Raw genomic sequence first — 17069 nt, 5'->3', positions numbered from 1 at the left:
TAAAACACACCACAACAACACCACATACAAGGGGAACACCAGGAATACAATAACAATGGTGGGCCCTGGAACTAGTGAGAGGGTAGATAGGACACCTCCTTCCCTACCTTGCTGCTGTACCCTGCACTCCTAAATAGACCTTATACAGGTTCCTCACCTGTCGCCGAGCAGGAAGCTGAAGTCCGGAGAGGCCCTGAAGTAAGCCCTGGCTAGTGAATGGGAAGGTAAGGCTCACTAGACCCACCACTGCACTAATAAAACATGAGTGTAGATGAGACAAATGGGAATAAAAACCAAAGTGGAGAAGATACAAATTTCAGACGAATCCACAGCAGCTCCTTCCACCAAGGCAGCCAAAATACAAATGATTTTGTATAATCAGCAAAGATTGCTGGGAAACCTTACTACTTAAACACAAAGAGAAGTTGCTACAGAGCAGCTGAACTGCACTGCTGGGAAGCTGCTAGCAGCAAAACTGACAAGAGAATCAAAACAACATTTAAATGCAGAGTTCCAGATAGAGATGAGAGGCTCCAGTCCTAAAGCTGTCACTAGTCTCTAAAAAACGGAGATGACCGTGACATGTAGTCTCTACAATAGTCAATAAAGTTTTATATGACAATTGTTTTTATTGACAAAAAAATGTCTATTTTCCTTCAGCCCACCTCATGCAGCTCCTCTATCTTTGCCCGAGATGTTCTTTGCTCGGAGAACATTTCTGCCTTTGCGTTGTTCAGTTGACGTTCTAGCTCCTGCCTTTCCATAAATGTCAGGCTTCCTTCCAGATGTCGCAGACGTGCCTTTAGCTCATCTCTCTCCTGTTTCAGAGAAGAGATCTATTTGGGATGAAAATGAATAGCAATTAAGGGCTACAGAGGCAATACACAGTCTATACCAATCCTAGAAAAACGTATCTGTTTAACCCTTTCATGCTATGGCCATTTTAAATTTTTGCGTGTTTATACTTCTGAATGACACAATTCATTTTACCATATAGTGTACGGAAAATGGGGGAAAAATGCCAAGTTCGGTGAAATTGACAAAATATTAAATTCCACAATTGTTTATTTTTTTACAAATTTACCATGTGCACTCTGGTAGTAGAGGTAGGAAACTACACATTTATAAATATGTTACCCCCTTAACGCTATGGCCTTTTTCCGTTTTTGCGCTTTTGGTTTTTTTCTCCCTTTCTTCCAAAAGCTATCTCTTTTTTTTCCTTCAATATTGCCATATGAGGGCTTGTCTTTTGCCGCACAAGTTGTACTTTTGAATGACATTAGTTTTACCATAGAGTGTACTGGAAAACAGGAAAAAATTCCAAATGCCGTGAAATTGCAAAACGTGCAATTTCACAATTGTTTTTTTTCATTTTTTTTATTTTCCATGTTCACTATATGGTAAAATTGAGTTGACACTATGAATCTTCAGGTCAATATGAGTATGTATATACCAAAAATGTATAGTTTTTTAAAGAAAATTTAAGTGGTGAAAAAAAATCAGAAGTTTGAAAAAAAATAAAAATAAATAAATGTTTGTTTTTGGCACCATATTTTGAGACCCATAACTTTTTTATTTTTCGGGATCTGGGGCTCAGTGAGTATTTATTTTTTTGCCTCCTGAGCTATCTTTTTACTGATACTATTTTGGGATAGATACGATGTTTTGATTGCCTCTTATTGTATTTTATTGCAATCTGGCATTTAAATTATTATTCTGTTACGCTGTTTACTGATTGGATTAATTTATTTTATATTTTGATAGATCAGACATTTCTGAATGCAGCAATACCAAATGTGTATTTTTTAATTGTTTTATTATCAATATGATTTGAACTTTTATTATTTTTTTGTTTTGTTTTTCTCATTTTTAAAACTTTTTTCTTTAACTTTTACTGTTTTTACTCACCTTAGGAGACTTGAAGCGGCGATCGTCTCATTCCATCTGCTATTCAGAGCAGTGCATCAGCATCAGCACTGGTCTGTACAGCAGAAATCATGATCTCCTATGAATGCCGTTTTACAGCCAGCGTTCATGTCATAGGTATGCCAATGAGACCAGGGAATGACTTGCCTCCCTGTCGGTGAATGTTAAAAATGGATTTTTGTGTACTCACCATAAAATCGTTTTCTCTTAGCCATCATTGGGGGACACAGGACCATGAGTGTTATGCTGCTTATCCATAGGAGGACACTAAGTAGATGCAAAGATTTTAGCTCCTCCCCTGCAGTATACACCCCCTGGCCCAGCCAGGCTACTTCAGTTTTAGTACAGAAGCAGTAGGAGAACAAGTAACAAAAAACGTGAGTGAATACTCATAATAAAAAAGTACTGAGAGAGAAAAAAGCTAAGGCCCAACAGGGCAACAGGGAGGGTGCTGTGTCCCCCAATGATGGCTAAGAGAAAACGATTTTACGGTGAGTACACAAAAATCCGTTTTTCTCTGACCCCTCATTGGGGGACACAGGACCATGGGACGTCCTAAAGGAGTCCCTGGGTGAGTAAACAAACAACGCAACCCAAGGACTAGGAACCAGTCCCAGATAGGTGCTCCACTATCGTTTACAGAATTTTCCTACCTAGGTTTGCCTCAGCCGAAGCCTGGGTATGTAAATGGGAAAGATTCAGCTCACCCCTCTTCACTCCTGGTCACACCTCCGACGCACGTAAACACCCTGACCCGTGTGGGAAATCACATGAAGAGTTAAGAAACAATATCCAGCGTCTCCAGGAGAATTAGATGTAAAAAGAAGTCTTTATTCGATATTAAAAATATTATCCATCAACACACAGCAAAATACAGAGGCAGGTGGAAGAGAGGAGCTTTTTCCTATGCGTTTCGACCTATGCAGGTCTTAGTCATGGAATGTGCATAAAAGTCTCCAAAGGGATATTTAAATTCAGTGCACATCACAAACAGGTTGAATTGATTAAGTGGACAACACACCCATCACACTCAATACAGATGGCACAAGAAAAAGGAAACGTAGAAAAGAAAAAGAGACAACTGCATTGAAAAAATACAGATAGACAATTGAATAAAGACATACAGGAATACTGATAAGCAAATATTTGGCTTCCTTAGCTACAATAGTTTTTGAGTAGAAAATTCCTTTCGCATCCTGGAAGGAAAAATAGAGAATTACTGATGAAATACAAGCAAAAAAAAAAATTTTTTTTTTAATTCATAGTGAATACAACAAAAACGCTGTTATAGTAAACATGAAGAATTAGTGTTGGGCAATAGAAAGAGTTAAAGCACATAGAAGCCGCATATGAGAAACTAAATGAGCATCAAGACAGGAACCAGCTGGCGCTTTACATATGCGATCTCTCCCTGTGTTTATGTCCACAGAATTATGTCCACAGCCAAAAAAAACCTGTGCAGGACAGCCAATTTTTGGAAGAAGCCCTATTGTTTTTATTTATTACCAGACTAGGAGATAAAATATTGGCAAGGTTGGGAGCTCTTTTGGCCACAAAATTACTTTTATTATTATTGAGAATATGACTCAATAAATCATCTTGTTGTAAAATGGGCAGATGTTTTTGTATTATTTTTACTAGATCTTGAAATTGCGGAGAAAAATTGGTTGTAAAGATCACTTTATTGTTAAATTTATTTTTATTTTTATTTTTGAAAAGGTCAGATCTATCAATTTGATTCACTATTGTTTGAGCCCTATTTAGACACCACTCCGGATATTCCCTATGTTTTAATTTGGCAAGAACTTTACCAGTTTCATATGGGAGTATATCAGATCTGGAACAATTACGTTTTAGTCTATAAAAAATATCCCCATCAGGGAGTTGATCAGTGTGCGGGGGGTGACACAAGTCGGCTGACAGAATGGAATTAGAGTCAGTCTCCTTGCAATAAGGAAAAACCTCCACTGAACTGTAGTTGCCAATCAAAGTGACATCCAAATAGTTGGTAGAAATAGGATGTGTTTGAAAAGTAAATTTAAGATTAAAGGAATTCTGGTTAAGATGGTCAATAAAAGAGTGTGCTGTAGCCACATCCCCCTTCCATATGAACAGTAAATCATCTATGTAACGTGTGTAAAAAACTATGTGTTCTGAAAAATTATTATTGTCATCAAAAATGTAAAGTTCTTTAAAAATGGCTACCACGATGTTAGCAAGGGAGGGGGAAAATTTCCCTCCCATGCTAACGCCACATTTCTGCAGAAAAAATTCCTCATCAAAAGAAAAATAATTGTGAGTCAACAAAAAATTAATGGCAGTGACTATGAAATCCTGTACATGGATGGGATATGAACTATGTTTACTGAGAAACAACTGAAGACAATCAGTAGCCACATAATGTGGTATGGAGGGATACAGGCTGACATTGTCACAGGTCAACCACATGTAGCTGTTATGCCATGAAATAGAATTCAAATTGTTGATTAAAGACTTGGTGTCTCTCAAAAAACCTGGCATATCCCTAATGAGGGGTTGAAGAAAGTGATCTATCCACGCGCCTAATTTTTCACCAAGGGAGCCGATGCCAGATATAATGGGCCTAAAGGGGGTGGGAAGATCCCTTTATGAAGTTTGGGGAGGGCATGGTAAATGGGGATGATTGGATAATCCACCTTCAAATAATCATAGATTTTCTGTGAGAAAATGCCCAACTCAAAACCTTCTTGGAGAATTTTATCGATTTTACTTTTGAAAAAACTTGTGGGATCACCCTGCAGATGTAAATATGTATTCTCATCAGACAAAATAGCATGATTCATTTTAAAGTAGAGAGAAGAATCTAGAACCACAACCCCCCCCCACCCTTTATCGGCCTCCCTGATCATCAATCCGGCATTGGATTGTAGATCCTGTAATGCCAGGAATTCTTGAGAGTTGAGATCATTATTTTTAATACCTGTGACCCTATCAAGAGCTACAAGATCCTCCTCAATCCTTTCCTGGAAAACATCCAGAATGGATGGCCTAGATTGTATGGGGTAAAAAGAGGGGTTAGTAGTTGTAAACCTGTCAGGAAGAAAATCATACGATCTACATTCAGATTCCAATTGCCGTAAATCAGAAAGTTTTTTCAACTCTCTGAACTCTGGAATAAAATTGGAGTCATAATCGTTAAAGTCTGGAGGAAGACAAGAATTTTCCTGTAGAGCATTGTCATTATTAAAATGACATTTTAAGGTCAAGTTTCTGGCCAATTTGTTTATATCCAATAGTGTACTGAAAATGAAGGGAATTTTGTTTACTTACCGTAAATTCCTTTTCTTCTAGCTCCTATTGGGAGACCCAGACAATTGGGTGTATAGCTTCTGCCTCCGGAGGCCACACAAAGTATTACACTTTAAAAAGTGTAACCCCTCCCCTCTGCCTATACACCCTCCCGTGCATCACGGGCTCCTCAGTTTTGGTGCAAAAGCAGGAAGGAGGAAACTTATAAATTGGTCTAGGGTAAATTCAATCCGAAGGATGTTCGGAGAACTGAACCATGAACCAAAAGAACAATTCAACATGAACAACATGTGTACACAAAAGAACAAACAGCCCGAAGGGAACAGGGGCGGGTGCTGGGTCTCCCAATAGGAGCTAAAAGAAAAGGAATTTACGGTAAGTAAACAAAATTCCCTTCTTCTTTGTCGCTCCATTGGGAGACCCAGACAATTGGGACGTCCAAAAGCAGTCCCTGGGTGGGTAAAAGAATACCTCGATAAAAAGAGCCGAAAACGACCCCCTCTTACAGGTGGGCAACCGCCGCCTGAAGGACTCGCCTACCTAGACTGGCGTCTGCCGAAGCATAGGTATGCACATGATAGTGTTTCGTGAAAGTGTGCAGACTAGACCAGGTAGCTGCCTGACACACCTGCTGAGCCGTAGCCCGGTGCCGCAGTGCCCAGGACGCACCCACGGCTCTGGTAGAATGGGCTTTCAGCCCCAAAGGAAGTTCCTTGATCCACCGAGCTAAGGTTGACTTGGAAGCCTGCGAACCCTTACGCTGGCCAGCGACAAGGACAAAGAGCGCATCTGAACGGCGCAGGGGCGCCGTGCGAGACACGTAGAGCCGGAGAGCTCTCACCAGATCCAACGAGTGCAAATCCTTTTCACATTGGTGAACTGGATGAGGGCAAAATGAAGGCAAGGAGATATCCTGATTGAGATGAAAAGGGGATACCACCTTAGGGAGAAATTCCGGGACCGGACGCAGAACCACCTTATCCTGGTGAAAAACCAGGAAGGGGGCTTTGCATGACAGCGCTGCCAGCTCCGACACTCTACGGAGCGATGTAACTGCCACTAGAAATGCCACCTTCTGCGAAAGACGTGATAAAGAGACATCCTGCAGCGGCTCGAAAGGTGGTTTCTGAAGAGCCGTTAGCACCCTGTTAAGATCCCAGGGTTCCAGCGGACGCTTGTAAGGTGGGACTATGTGGCAAACTCCTTGCAGGAACGTGCGGACCTGCGGAAGCCTAGCTAGACGCTTTTGAAAAAATACGGATAGCGCCGAAACTTGTCCCTTGAGAGAGCCGAGAGACAAACCCTTGTCCATTCCGGATTGAAGGAATGAAAGAAAAGTGGGTAAGGCAAAGGGCCAGGGGGTAAAACCGTTATCAGAGCACCAGGATAAGAAGATCCTCCAAGATCTGTGATAGATCTTGGCGGACGTTGGTTTCCTGGCCTGTCTCATAGTGGCAATGACATCTTGAGATAACCCTGAGGACGCTAGGAGCCAGGACTCAATGGCCACACAGTCAGGTTGAGGGCCGCAGAATTCAGATGGAAAAACGGCCCTTGTGACAGCAAGTCTGGGCGGTCTGGGAGCGCCCACGGTTGACCCACCGTGAGGTGCCACAGATCCGGGTACCACGACCACCTCGGCCAATCTGGGGCGACGAGAATGGCGCGACGACAGTCGGACCTGATTTTGCGCAGCACTCTGGGCAGCATCGCCAGAGGAGGAAATACATAGGGCAGTCGAAACTGCGACCAATCCTGAACTAATGCGTCCGCCGCCAGAGCTCTGTGATCTTGAGACCGGGCCATGAATGCCGGGACCTTGTTGTTGTGCCGTGACGCCATGAGATCGACGTCCGGCGTTCCCCAGCGGCGACAGATCTCTCGAAATACGTCTGGGTGCAGAGACCATTCCCCCGCGTCCATGCCCTGTCGGCTGAGAAAATCTGCTTCCCAGTTTTCTACGCCCGGGATGTGAACTGCGGAGATGGTGGAAGCTGTGGCTTCCACCCACTGCAGAATTCGTCGGACTTCCTGGAAGGCTTGACGACTGCGAGTGCCGCCTTGGTGGTTGATGTATGTGACGGCAGTGGCGTTGTCCGACTGGATCCGTATCTGCCTGCCCTCCAGCCACCGATGAAAGGCCAATAGGGCTAGATACACTGCCCTTATCTCCAGAATATTGATCTGAAGGGATGACTCTATCGGAGTCCAGGTTCCCTGAGCCCTGTGGTGGAGAAAAACCGCCCCCCACCCTGACAGGCTCGCGTCCGTCGTGACCACAGCCCAGGTGGGGGGTAGGAAGGATTTTCCCTGCGATAGAGAGTTGGGAAGGAGCCACCACTGAAGTGACATCTTGGTTGCAAGGGAAAGAGAGACGTTCCTGTCGACTGAAGTCGACCTCCTGTCCCATTTGCGGAGAATGTCCCACTGGAGTGGCCGCAGATGGAATTGCGCGAAGGGCACTGCCTCCATTGTTGCCACCATCTTCCCCAGGAAGTGCATGAGGTGCCTCAAGGGGTGTGACTGACCCCGAAGAAGAGATTGCACCCCTGCCTGCAGCTAAAGCTGTTTGTCCAGCGGTAGCATGACTACTGCTGACTGAGTATGAAACTCCATCCCAAGGTACGTCAGTGATTGGGTCGGTGTCAACTTGGATTTTGGGAAGTTGATGATCCACCCGAACTGCTGGAGAGTCGCCAGAGCGACTATAAGGCTGTTTTGACACGCCATCTGAGAGGGTGCCCTGACCAGAAGATCGTCTAAGTAGGGAATCACCGAGTGGCCCTGCGAGTGTAGGACCGCCACAACAGATGCCATGACCTTGGTGAACACCCGTGGGGCTGTCGCCAGGCCGAAAGGCAATGCCACGAACTGAAGGTGTTCGTCCCCGATGGCGAAACGCAAAAAGCGTTGATGCTCGGGTGCGATCGGCACATGGAGATAAGCATCCTTGATGTCGATCGATGCTAGGAAGTCTCCTTGTGACATCGAAGCGATGACAGAGCGGAGAGATTCCATCCGAAATCGTCTGGTGCTCACATGTCTGTTGAGCAGTTTGAGGTCCAGAACGGGACGGAATGAACCGTCCTTCTTTGGCACCACGAACAAGTTGGAGTAAAAGCCGCGACCATGTTCCTGGAGGGGAACAGGGATCACAACTCCTTTTGTCTTCAGAGCGTTCACCGCTTGAAAAAGTGCATTGGCTCGCTCGGGGGGGCGGAGATGTTCTGAAGAAACGAGTCGGGGGACGAGAGCTGAACTCTATCCTGTAACCGTGAGACAGAATGTCTCTCACCCATCGGTCTTGAACATGTGGCCACCAGGCGTCGCAAAAGCGGGAGAGCCTGCCACCGACCGAGGATGCGGTTTGGGGAGGCCGAAAGTCATGAGGAGGCCGCCTTGGAGGCAGCGCCTCCGGCGGTCTTTTGGGGACGTGACTTAGACCGCCACCCATAAGAGTTCCTCTGGCTCTTCTCTGGCCTGTTGGACGAGGATGCTTGGGACTTGGCTGAGGGCCGAAAGGACCGAAACCTCGATTGTATTTTCCGTTGCTGAGGTCTCTTCGGTTTGGACTGGGGTAAGGACGAGTCCTTTCCCTTGGATTCCTTAATAATTTCATCCAATCGCTCGCCAAACAATCGGTCGCCAGAAAACGGCAAACCGGTTAAGAACTTCTTGGAAGCAGAGTCTGCCTTCCATTCGCGTACCCACATGGCCCTGCAGACTGCCACCGAATTAGCGGATGCTACCGCTGTACGGCTAGCAGAGTCCAGGACGGCGTTCATGGCGTAGGACGAAAAAGCCGACGCCTGAGAAGTCAAAGACGCAACCTGCGGAGCAGAGGTACGTGTGACCGCATTAATCTCAGACAGACAAGCTGAGATAGCTTGTAGTGCCCACACGGCTGCAAAGGCCGGGGCAAAAGACGCGCCTGTGGCTTCATAGATGGATTTCACCAGGCGCTCTATCTGCCTGTCAGTGGCATCCTTGAGCGATGAGCCATCTGCAACTGATACTACAGATCTAGCCGCCAGTCTAGAGACTGGAGGATCCACCTTGGGACATTGAGCCCAACCCTTAACTACGTCAGAGGGGAAGGGGTAAGGTGTGTCATTAAGGCGCTTAGTAAAGCGCTTGTCCGGAAATGCTCTGTGCTTCTGGACAGCATCTCTGAAGTTAGAGTGATCGAAAAACGCACTCCGTGTACGTTTGGGAAACCTAAACTGATGTTTCTCCTGCTGCGAAGCCGACTCCTCTATAGGTGGAGTTGGGGGAGAAAGATCTAGCACCTGGTTGATGGACGCTATAAGGTCATTTACTATGGCGTCCCCTTCAGGTGTATCAAGATTGAGAGCAACATCAGGGTCAGAGCCCTGAGCTGCGACGTCCGCCTCATCCTCCAGAGAGTCCTCAAGCTGAGACCCCGAGCAGCGTGAGGAAGTCGGGGAAGATTCCCAGCGAGCCCGCTTAGCCGGTCTGGGACTGTGGTCCGTGCCGGAGTCCTCCACGTGAGACCTAGGGGCCAGTCCGGGAGCACGCTGCGGCGCAGACCGAGAGGGGCCGGGAGGCGATGATCCAACAGTGCCCGGGGCCTGTGGAAGGACCGATCTGGACTGCAAGGCTTCTAGTAGCTTGGCAGACCATTTGTCCATAGACTGAGCCATGGACTGTGAAAGCGACTCAGAGAGTTTCTCCGCAAAAACTGCAAACTCTGTCTCTGCCACCTGGACAGGGGAAGCAGGCGGGTCTGCCTGAGCCGAGGGTCCCACTAGTACCCGAGGCTCCGGCTGAGCAAGTGCAACAGGGGCCGAGCATTGCTCACAGTGAGGGTAGGTGGAACCTGCAGGTAACATAGCCGCACAAGAGGTACAGGTTGCAAAATAACCCTTTGCCTTAGTGCCCTTGCTCCTTGTGGACGACATGCTGTTGTCTCCTAGGAGAGTGATCACTGAGGGTATATAGCCAAAAGCAAAACAACTCGGCCGAACAGAGAAAATATATACAATATATATATATATATATATATATATATATATATATATATATATATATATATATATATATATATATATATATATATATACTTCGGCACCCTAGGGGGACCAGCACCGGGTGACCGATGTGGCTTACCGACCGCCCAAAGCGGTGTGTGTCCACCAGATTCCCTGCCTTGGGTCTCCCAGAGCTGCAGAGCTCGTTCCTGAAATCCTCCACCGGCAGAAAATGTGTTGTAAAAATGGCTGCCGGAGCTCTCAGGGGAGGAGGGAGCTGTGGGCGGCGACTAGAAAAGTGCGGGAATCTGGTGCCCCACAGTGATCAGTGAGGGGGGGGGGAGGAAACCTAAAGTATGCTCCAGCCCTCACTGCCGACGTCAGGTCGACCGTCCCGCCCTTACCCCTGACTGGCAGGCCCGGGGGCGGGAGTTATGGTACTAGGCCGCATGAAGCCGGGGACTAAATTTAATACCGCGGCCGACAAACAGGCGCGGTCGGCGCGGAAGTCCCGCTCGTCACAAAACCATCAGCAGCTGCAGCGTCTGTGAAACAAGCGCTCCATGCACCGTCCCCATGGGGACACAGAGTACCTTTAGATGCAGGGCCCTGTCCCTGATGATACAAAGTCGCCTGTCCGGCAGATTCCCACAGGGGCTGCGGAGGGAGCCCGGTCCCAGTGAATGGATGACCGGTTAGGATCCCACTTCTCCCAGAGCCTCTAAGGGATGGTGAAGGAAAACGGCATGTGGCTCCAGCCTCTGTACCCGCAATGGGTACCTCAACCTTAACAGCACCGCCGACTTAGTGGGGTGAGAAGAGAGCATGCCGGGGGCCCTGTGGGGGCCCTCTTTTCTTCCAACCGATAAAATCAGCAGCTGCTGCTGACTAAAATGGGAGCATGAGTGGATGTGTGCCTCCTTCCACACAAAGCTTAAAACTGAGGAGCCCGTGATGCACGGGAGGGTGTATAGGCAGAGGGGAGGGGTTACACTTTTTAAAGTGTAATACTTTGTGTGGCCTCCGGAGGCAGAAGCTATACACCCAATTGTCTGGGTCTCCCAATGGAGCGACAAAGAAATTAAACTTATTCGTCGGACAAAAACTTAATCCTTTCGAAAGGACAGATAGATGGTGCTGTGAGAGAATTTGAGCGGAGAGGTTCCAGACAGGACACGTCAATACTTCCGCTTCCTGTGGTCCGGATATCTGGCGTTTCCGATGTTTCCGACCTCCTCTCCTAATACGTTTTTTGTTGGATAATATTTTAAATATCGAATAAAGACTTCTTTTTACATCTAATCCTCCTGGAGACGCTGGATATTGTTTCTTAAGCCTGGGTATGGACTCGGTAATGCTTTGAAACAGTATGTAGGCAAGACCAGGTCGCAGCCTTACACCCCTGTTCCACTGAAGCCTGATGCCTAATGGCTCAAGAGGCGCCAACTGCTCGCGTGAAATGAGTCTGCAGCCCACTAGGAATGGGCTTGAGTTGCAAATGGTAGACCTCCTGGATCACAGAGCGAATCCAGCGAGCCAGCGTTGCCTATGAAGCTGCCTCTCCTTTCTTAGGCCTTTCAGGAATGACGAACAAGGAGTCTATGTTCCTAAAGGGGCTGTCCTGGGTACTTAATATCTGAGAGCCCTCACAAGGTCTAGCGAATACAGGAACCTTTCCACCCTATGGACTGGGTGTGGACAAAAGGAAGGCAGAACAATGTCCTCGTTCATATGAAACGGGGAAGTAACTTTCGGAAGAAAATCCGGAAGGGGGCGTAGAACCACCTTGTCCTGATGAAAGATCAGAAAGGATTCGCGGCAAGAGAGTGCTGCCAGTTCCGAAATTTGTCTGATGGACGTAATCGCCACTAAGAATGTTACCTTCCAAAATTGAAGAGCAAGAGAAGATTCCTTAAGAGGTTCAAAGGGGGACCTCTGGATACCGTCCAAAACGAAATTGAGGTCCCATGGGTCCAGCGACCGTTTGTACGGGGGAACTAGATGGGAAACGCCCTTGAGGAAAGTCTTGACTTGCGGATTGCAAGCTAGGCGGTATTGATAGAATATTGAGAGAGATGAAACCTGCCCCTTAAGGGAGCTATGGGCCAACCCCTTTTGCAACCTGACTGCAAAAAAAAATAAATCAAGAATTCTGGGGATCACCAGAGGCATAGGTTGGACATTAGATTCCCTGCACTGGGAAAGGAAAGTTTTCCACGTACGGTGGTAAATATGGGATGAAGGCCGACTTTCGGGCACTGTATATGGTGGAGATGACCGCGGGAGAGAATCTTGCTCTTGTTAAAGTCCAGGTCTCAATGGCTAGGCCGTCAGCTTCAGGGCTCTGGAGTTCTGATGGGAAATGGGCCCTTGGGTCAGCAGGTCTGGGATGCTTACGAGGCGCCATGAGCAATTGTACTAATTCGGCATACCAGGCGCACCTGGGCTAGTCCAGTGCTATTAGTATCACCGGGACTCCTTCTGCCTTGATCTTCCTGATTACTCGCGGCAGCAGGGGCAAAGGCGAAAAACATGTAAGGTAGACGGAAGCGACTTCAAGAGACTAGAGCATCCGAGCCAATGGACTGTGGATCACGTGACCTGGCTAAGAACGCGGGTACCTTTGCGTTCAACCTTGAGACCATTAGATACACGTCTGGTGTACCCCAGCGAGTGCAGATGTGTAGGAACACTTCTGGGTGGAGGAAACCACTCTCCGGCGGCCAGGCCTTGGCGACTTAGAAGGTCCGCCGCCCAGTTCTCTACTCTCGGTATGTGTAACGCTGAAAACACAGACCCCCGTTGATTCGGCCCAGGTGAGGATCCTGAGGACCTCGATATAAGCTGTCTTGCTGCTGGTACCTCACTGCCGATTGACCTAGGCCACAGCTGTTGCATTGTCCAATTGGACCCGAATCAAACGACCTGCTAGCAGAAGGGGGGAATGACCTGAGTGCGAGCAAGATCACGCTGATTTTCAGGATGATTTCTGGGAAGGGAAGACTCCTAGGGCGTCCAACGTCCCGAAGCAGTGTGGAGCCAGTAAGCTGCTCCCCAGACTAAGAGGCTGGCGTCCATTGTCAGGAGTAGCCAGTCCACTTGGGGGAGAAAAGCTCCCTCTCGATATGGAAGAGGACTGAAGCCACCAGCAAAGCGCATACCTGACTGAAGGTGTCAGGTGAAAAGTTCATCCAAGGAAAAGGGGCTGTTGTCCCAGGCAGCTAGAAGCGCAAGCTGCAGTGGGTGGTGGTGTGGCTAAGCGAGCAGCACTGCCTCTATAGCCGCTGCTATCCTACCTAGCACTCATACTGAATCATATGGAGCGAGAGGAGTATGTAGAAGGCAGTGTACCGCTTGTTGTAGAGCGGTCGCCTTGTCTTGAGGGAGAAATAACAAGCCCCGAAGGGTGTCCAGGGACATGCCCAGGGAGGTGACGGATTTTGACGGGACCGAGGATGATTTGACTGGAGTCAGAAGCCGCCCTAAGCGGGATAGGGTGCCCACAGAGATCTGCACGCTGGTTGAGCCCTTGATGAGGAGGTCATCTAAGCAAGGCAGAACAGCCACTCTCCTGGCGTGAAGGGCACTCATGGCGGCCGCCATGACCCTTGTTAAGACCCTTGGTGCTGTGGCAGAGCCGAGGGTAGGGCCACAAATGAAAAGAAGGGAATTTTGTTTACTTACCGTAAATTCCTTTTCTTCTAGCTCCTATTGGGAGACCCAGACAATTGGGTGTATAGCTTCTGCCTCCGGAGGCCACACAAAGTATTACACTTTAAAAAGTGTAACCCCTCCCCTCTGCCTATACACCCTCCCGTGGATCACGGGCTCCTCAGTTTTGGTGCAAAAGCAGGAAGGAGAAAACTTATGAATTGGTCTAGGGTAAATTCAATCCGAAGGATGTTCGGAGAACTGAACCATGAACCAAAAGAACAATTCAACATGAACAACATGTGTACACAAAAGAACAACCAGCCCGAAGGGAAACAGGGGCAGGTGCTGGGTCTCCCAATAGGAGCTAGAAGAAAAGGAATTTACGGTAAGTAAACAAAATTCCCTTCTTTGTCGCTCCATTGGGAGACCCAGACAATTGGGACGTCCAAAAGCAGTCCCTGGGTGGGTAAAAGAATACCTCAATAAAAAGAGCCGAAACGGCCCTCCTCTTACAGGTGGGCAACCGCCGCCTGGAGGACTCGCCTACCTAGACTGGCGTCTGCCGAAGCATAGGTATGCACTTGATAGTGTTTCGTGAAAGTGTGCAGACTAGACCACGTCGCTGCCTGACACACCTGCTGAGCAGTAGCCAGATGCCGCAATGCCCAGGACGCACCCACGGCTCTAGTAGAATGGGCTTTCAGCCCTGAAGGAAGCGGAAGCCCAGAAGAGCGGTAGGCTTCGAGAATCGGTTCCTTGATCCACCGAGCCAAGGTTGACTTGGAAGCCTGCGAACCCTTACGCTGGCCAGCGACAAGGACAAAGAGCGCATCTGAACGACGCAGTGGCGCCATGCGAGACACGTAGAGCCGGAGTGCTCTCACCAGATCCAAAGAGTGCAAATCCTTTTCCCATTGGTGAATTGGATTAGGGCAAAATGAAGGTAAGGAGATATCCTGATTGAGATGAAAAGGAGATACCACCTTAGGGAGAAATTCCGGAACCGGACGCAGAACCACCTTATCCTGGTGAAACACCAGGAAGGGGGCTTTGCATGATAGCGCTGCAAGCTCAGACACTCTCCGGAGTGATGTAACTGCCACTAGAAAGGCCACCTTTTGCGAAAGACGTGATAAAGAGACATCCCGCAGCGGCTTGAAAGGTGGTTTCTGAAGAGCCGTTAGCACCCTGTTAAGATCCCAGGGTTCCAGCGGACGCTTATAAGGTGGGACTATGTGGCAAACTCCCTGCAGGAACGTGCGGACCTGCGGAAGCCTGGCTAGACGCTTTTGAAAAAATACGGAGAGCGCCGACACTTGACCCTTGAGGGAGCCGAGTGACAAACCATTGACCATTCCGGATTGGAGGAATGAAAGAAAAGTGGGTAAGGCAAACGGCCATGGAGAGAAACAGTTATCAGAGCACCAGGATAAGAAGATTTGCCAAGACCTGTAATAGATCTTGGCGGACGTTGGCTTCCTAGCCTGTCTCATGGTGGCAATGACATCCTGAGATAATCCTGAAGACGCTAGGAGCCAGGACTCAATGGCCACACAGTCAGGTTGAGGGCCACAGAATTCAGATGGAAAAATGGCCCTTGTGACAGCAAGTCTGGGCGGTCTGGAAGCGCCCACGGCTGACCCACCGTGAGATGCCACAGATCCGGGTACCACGACCGCCTCGGCCAATCTGGAGCGACGAGAATGGTGCGACGGTAGTCGGACCTGATCTTGCATAACACTCTGGGCAGCATCGCTAGAGGAGGAAACACATAAGGCAGTCGGAACTGCGACCAGTCCTGAACTAACGCGTCCGCCGCCAGAGCTCTGTGATCCTGAGACCGTGCCATGAATGCCGGGACTTTGTTGTTGTGCCGTGACGCCATGAGATCGACGTCCGGCGTTCCCCAGCGGCGACAGATCTCTCGAAACACTTCTGGGTGCAGAGACCATTCCCCCGCATCCATGCCCTGACGACTGAGAAAATCTGCTTCCCAGTTTTCTACGCCCCGGATGTGAACTGCGGAGATGGTGGAGGATGTGGCTTCCACCCACTGCAGAATCCGCCGGACTTCCTGGAAGGCTTGACGACTGCGAGTGCCGCCATGGTGGTTGATGTATGCAACGGCAGTGGCGTTGTCCGACTGGATACGGATCTGCCTGCCCTCCAGCCACCGCTGGAAAGCCAATAGGGCTAGATACACTGCCCTTATTTCCAGAACATTGATCTGAAGGGAAGACTCTATCGGAGTCCAGGTTCCCTGAGCCCTGTGGTGGAAAAAAACCGCTCCCCACCCTGACAGGCTCGCGTCCGTGGTGACCACAGCCCAGGTTGGGGGTAGGAAGGATTTTCCCTGCGATAGTGAATTGGGAAGGAGCCACCACTGAAGTGATGTGTTGGTTGCAAGTGAAAGAGAGACGGTCCTGTCGAGGGAAGCCGACCTCCTGTCCCATTTGCGGAGAATGTCCCATTGGAGCTGCCGTAGATGGAATTGCGCGAACGGCACTGCCTCCATCGCTGCCACCATCTTCCCCAGGAAGTGCATGAGGCGCCTTAAGGGGTGTGACTGATTCCGAAGAAGTGATTGCACCCCTGCCTGCAGAGAAAGCTGTTTGTCTCGCGGTAGCTTGACTACCGCTGACTGTGTATGAAACTCCATCCCGAGGTAAGTCAGTGATTGGGTCGGTGTCAACTTGGATTTCGGGAAGTTGATGATCCACCCGAACTGCTGGAGAGTCGTCAGAGCGACTGTAAGGCTGTGTTGACACGCCACCCGAGAAGGGGCCCTGACTAGGAGATCGTCTAGGTAGGGAATCACCGAGTGGCCCTGAGAGTGTAGGACCGCCACGACGGATGCCATGACTTTGGTGAAAACCCGTGGGGCTGTCGCCAGGCCGAAAGGCAATGCCACGAACTGAAGGTGTTCGTCCCTGATGGCGAAACGCAAGAAGCATTGATGTTCAGGTGCGATCGGCACGTGGAGATAAGCATCTTTGATGTCGATCGATGCTAGGAAGTCTCCTTGTGACATCGAGGCGATGACCGAGCGGAGAGATTCCATCCGAAACCGTCTGGTCCTCACGTGTCTGTTGGGCAGTTTGAGGCCCTGAACGGGACGGAATGATCCGTCCTTTTTTGGCACCACGAACAAGTTGGAGTAAAAGCCGCGACCACGTTCCTGGAGGGGAACGGGGGTCACAACTCCTTCTG

At 48.8% G+C, this 17069-nt stretch overlaps 1 protein-coding gene across 1 annotated transcript in view; it reads right to left on the bottom strand.

Annotated features, from left to right (window-relative positions):
• The window catches only part of LOC142251937 (uncharacterized), a 196233-nt gene that overhangs the window by 74462 nt on the left and 104702 nt on the right, over positions 1–17069 (bottom strand). The window contains exon 12 of the mRNA XM_075324984.1: positions 666–836. Within this exon, the coding sequence (XP_075181099.1) occupies positions 666–836 (171 nt within the window). The remainder of the gene's footprint in view (positions 1–665; positions 837–17069) is intronic.

The sequence above is a fragment of the Anomaloglossus baeobatrachus genome, chromosome 1 (genome assembly GCF_048569485.1).
Source record: "Anomaloglossus baeobatrachus isolate aAnoBae1 chromosome 1, aAnoBae1.hap1, whole genome shotgun sequence".
Taxonomy (NCBI): Eukaryota; Metazoa; Chordata; class Amphibia; order Anura; family Aromobatidae; genus Anomaloglossus; species Anomaloglossus baeobatrachus.
Note: the sequence above shows the minus strand (reverse complement) of the source record. Positions and strands in the feature narration are given on the sequence as shown.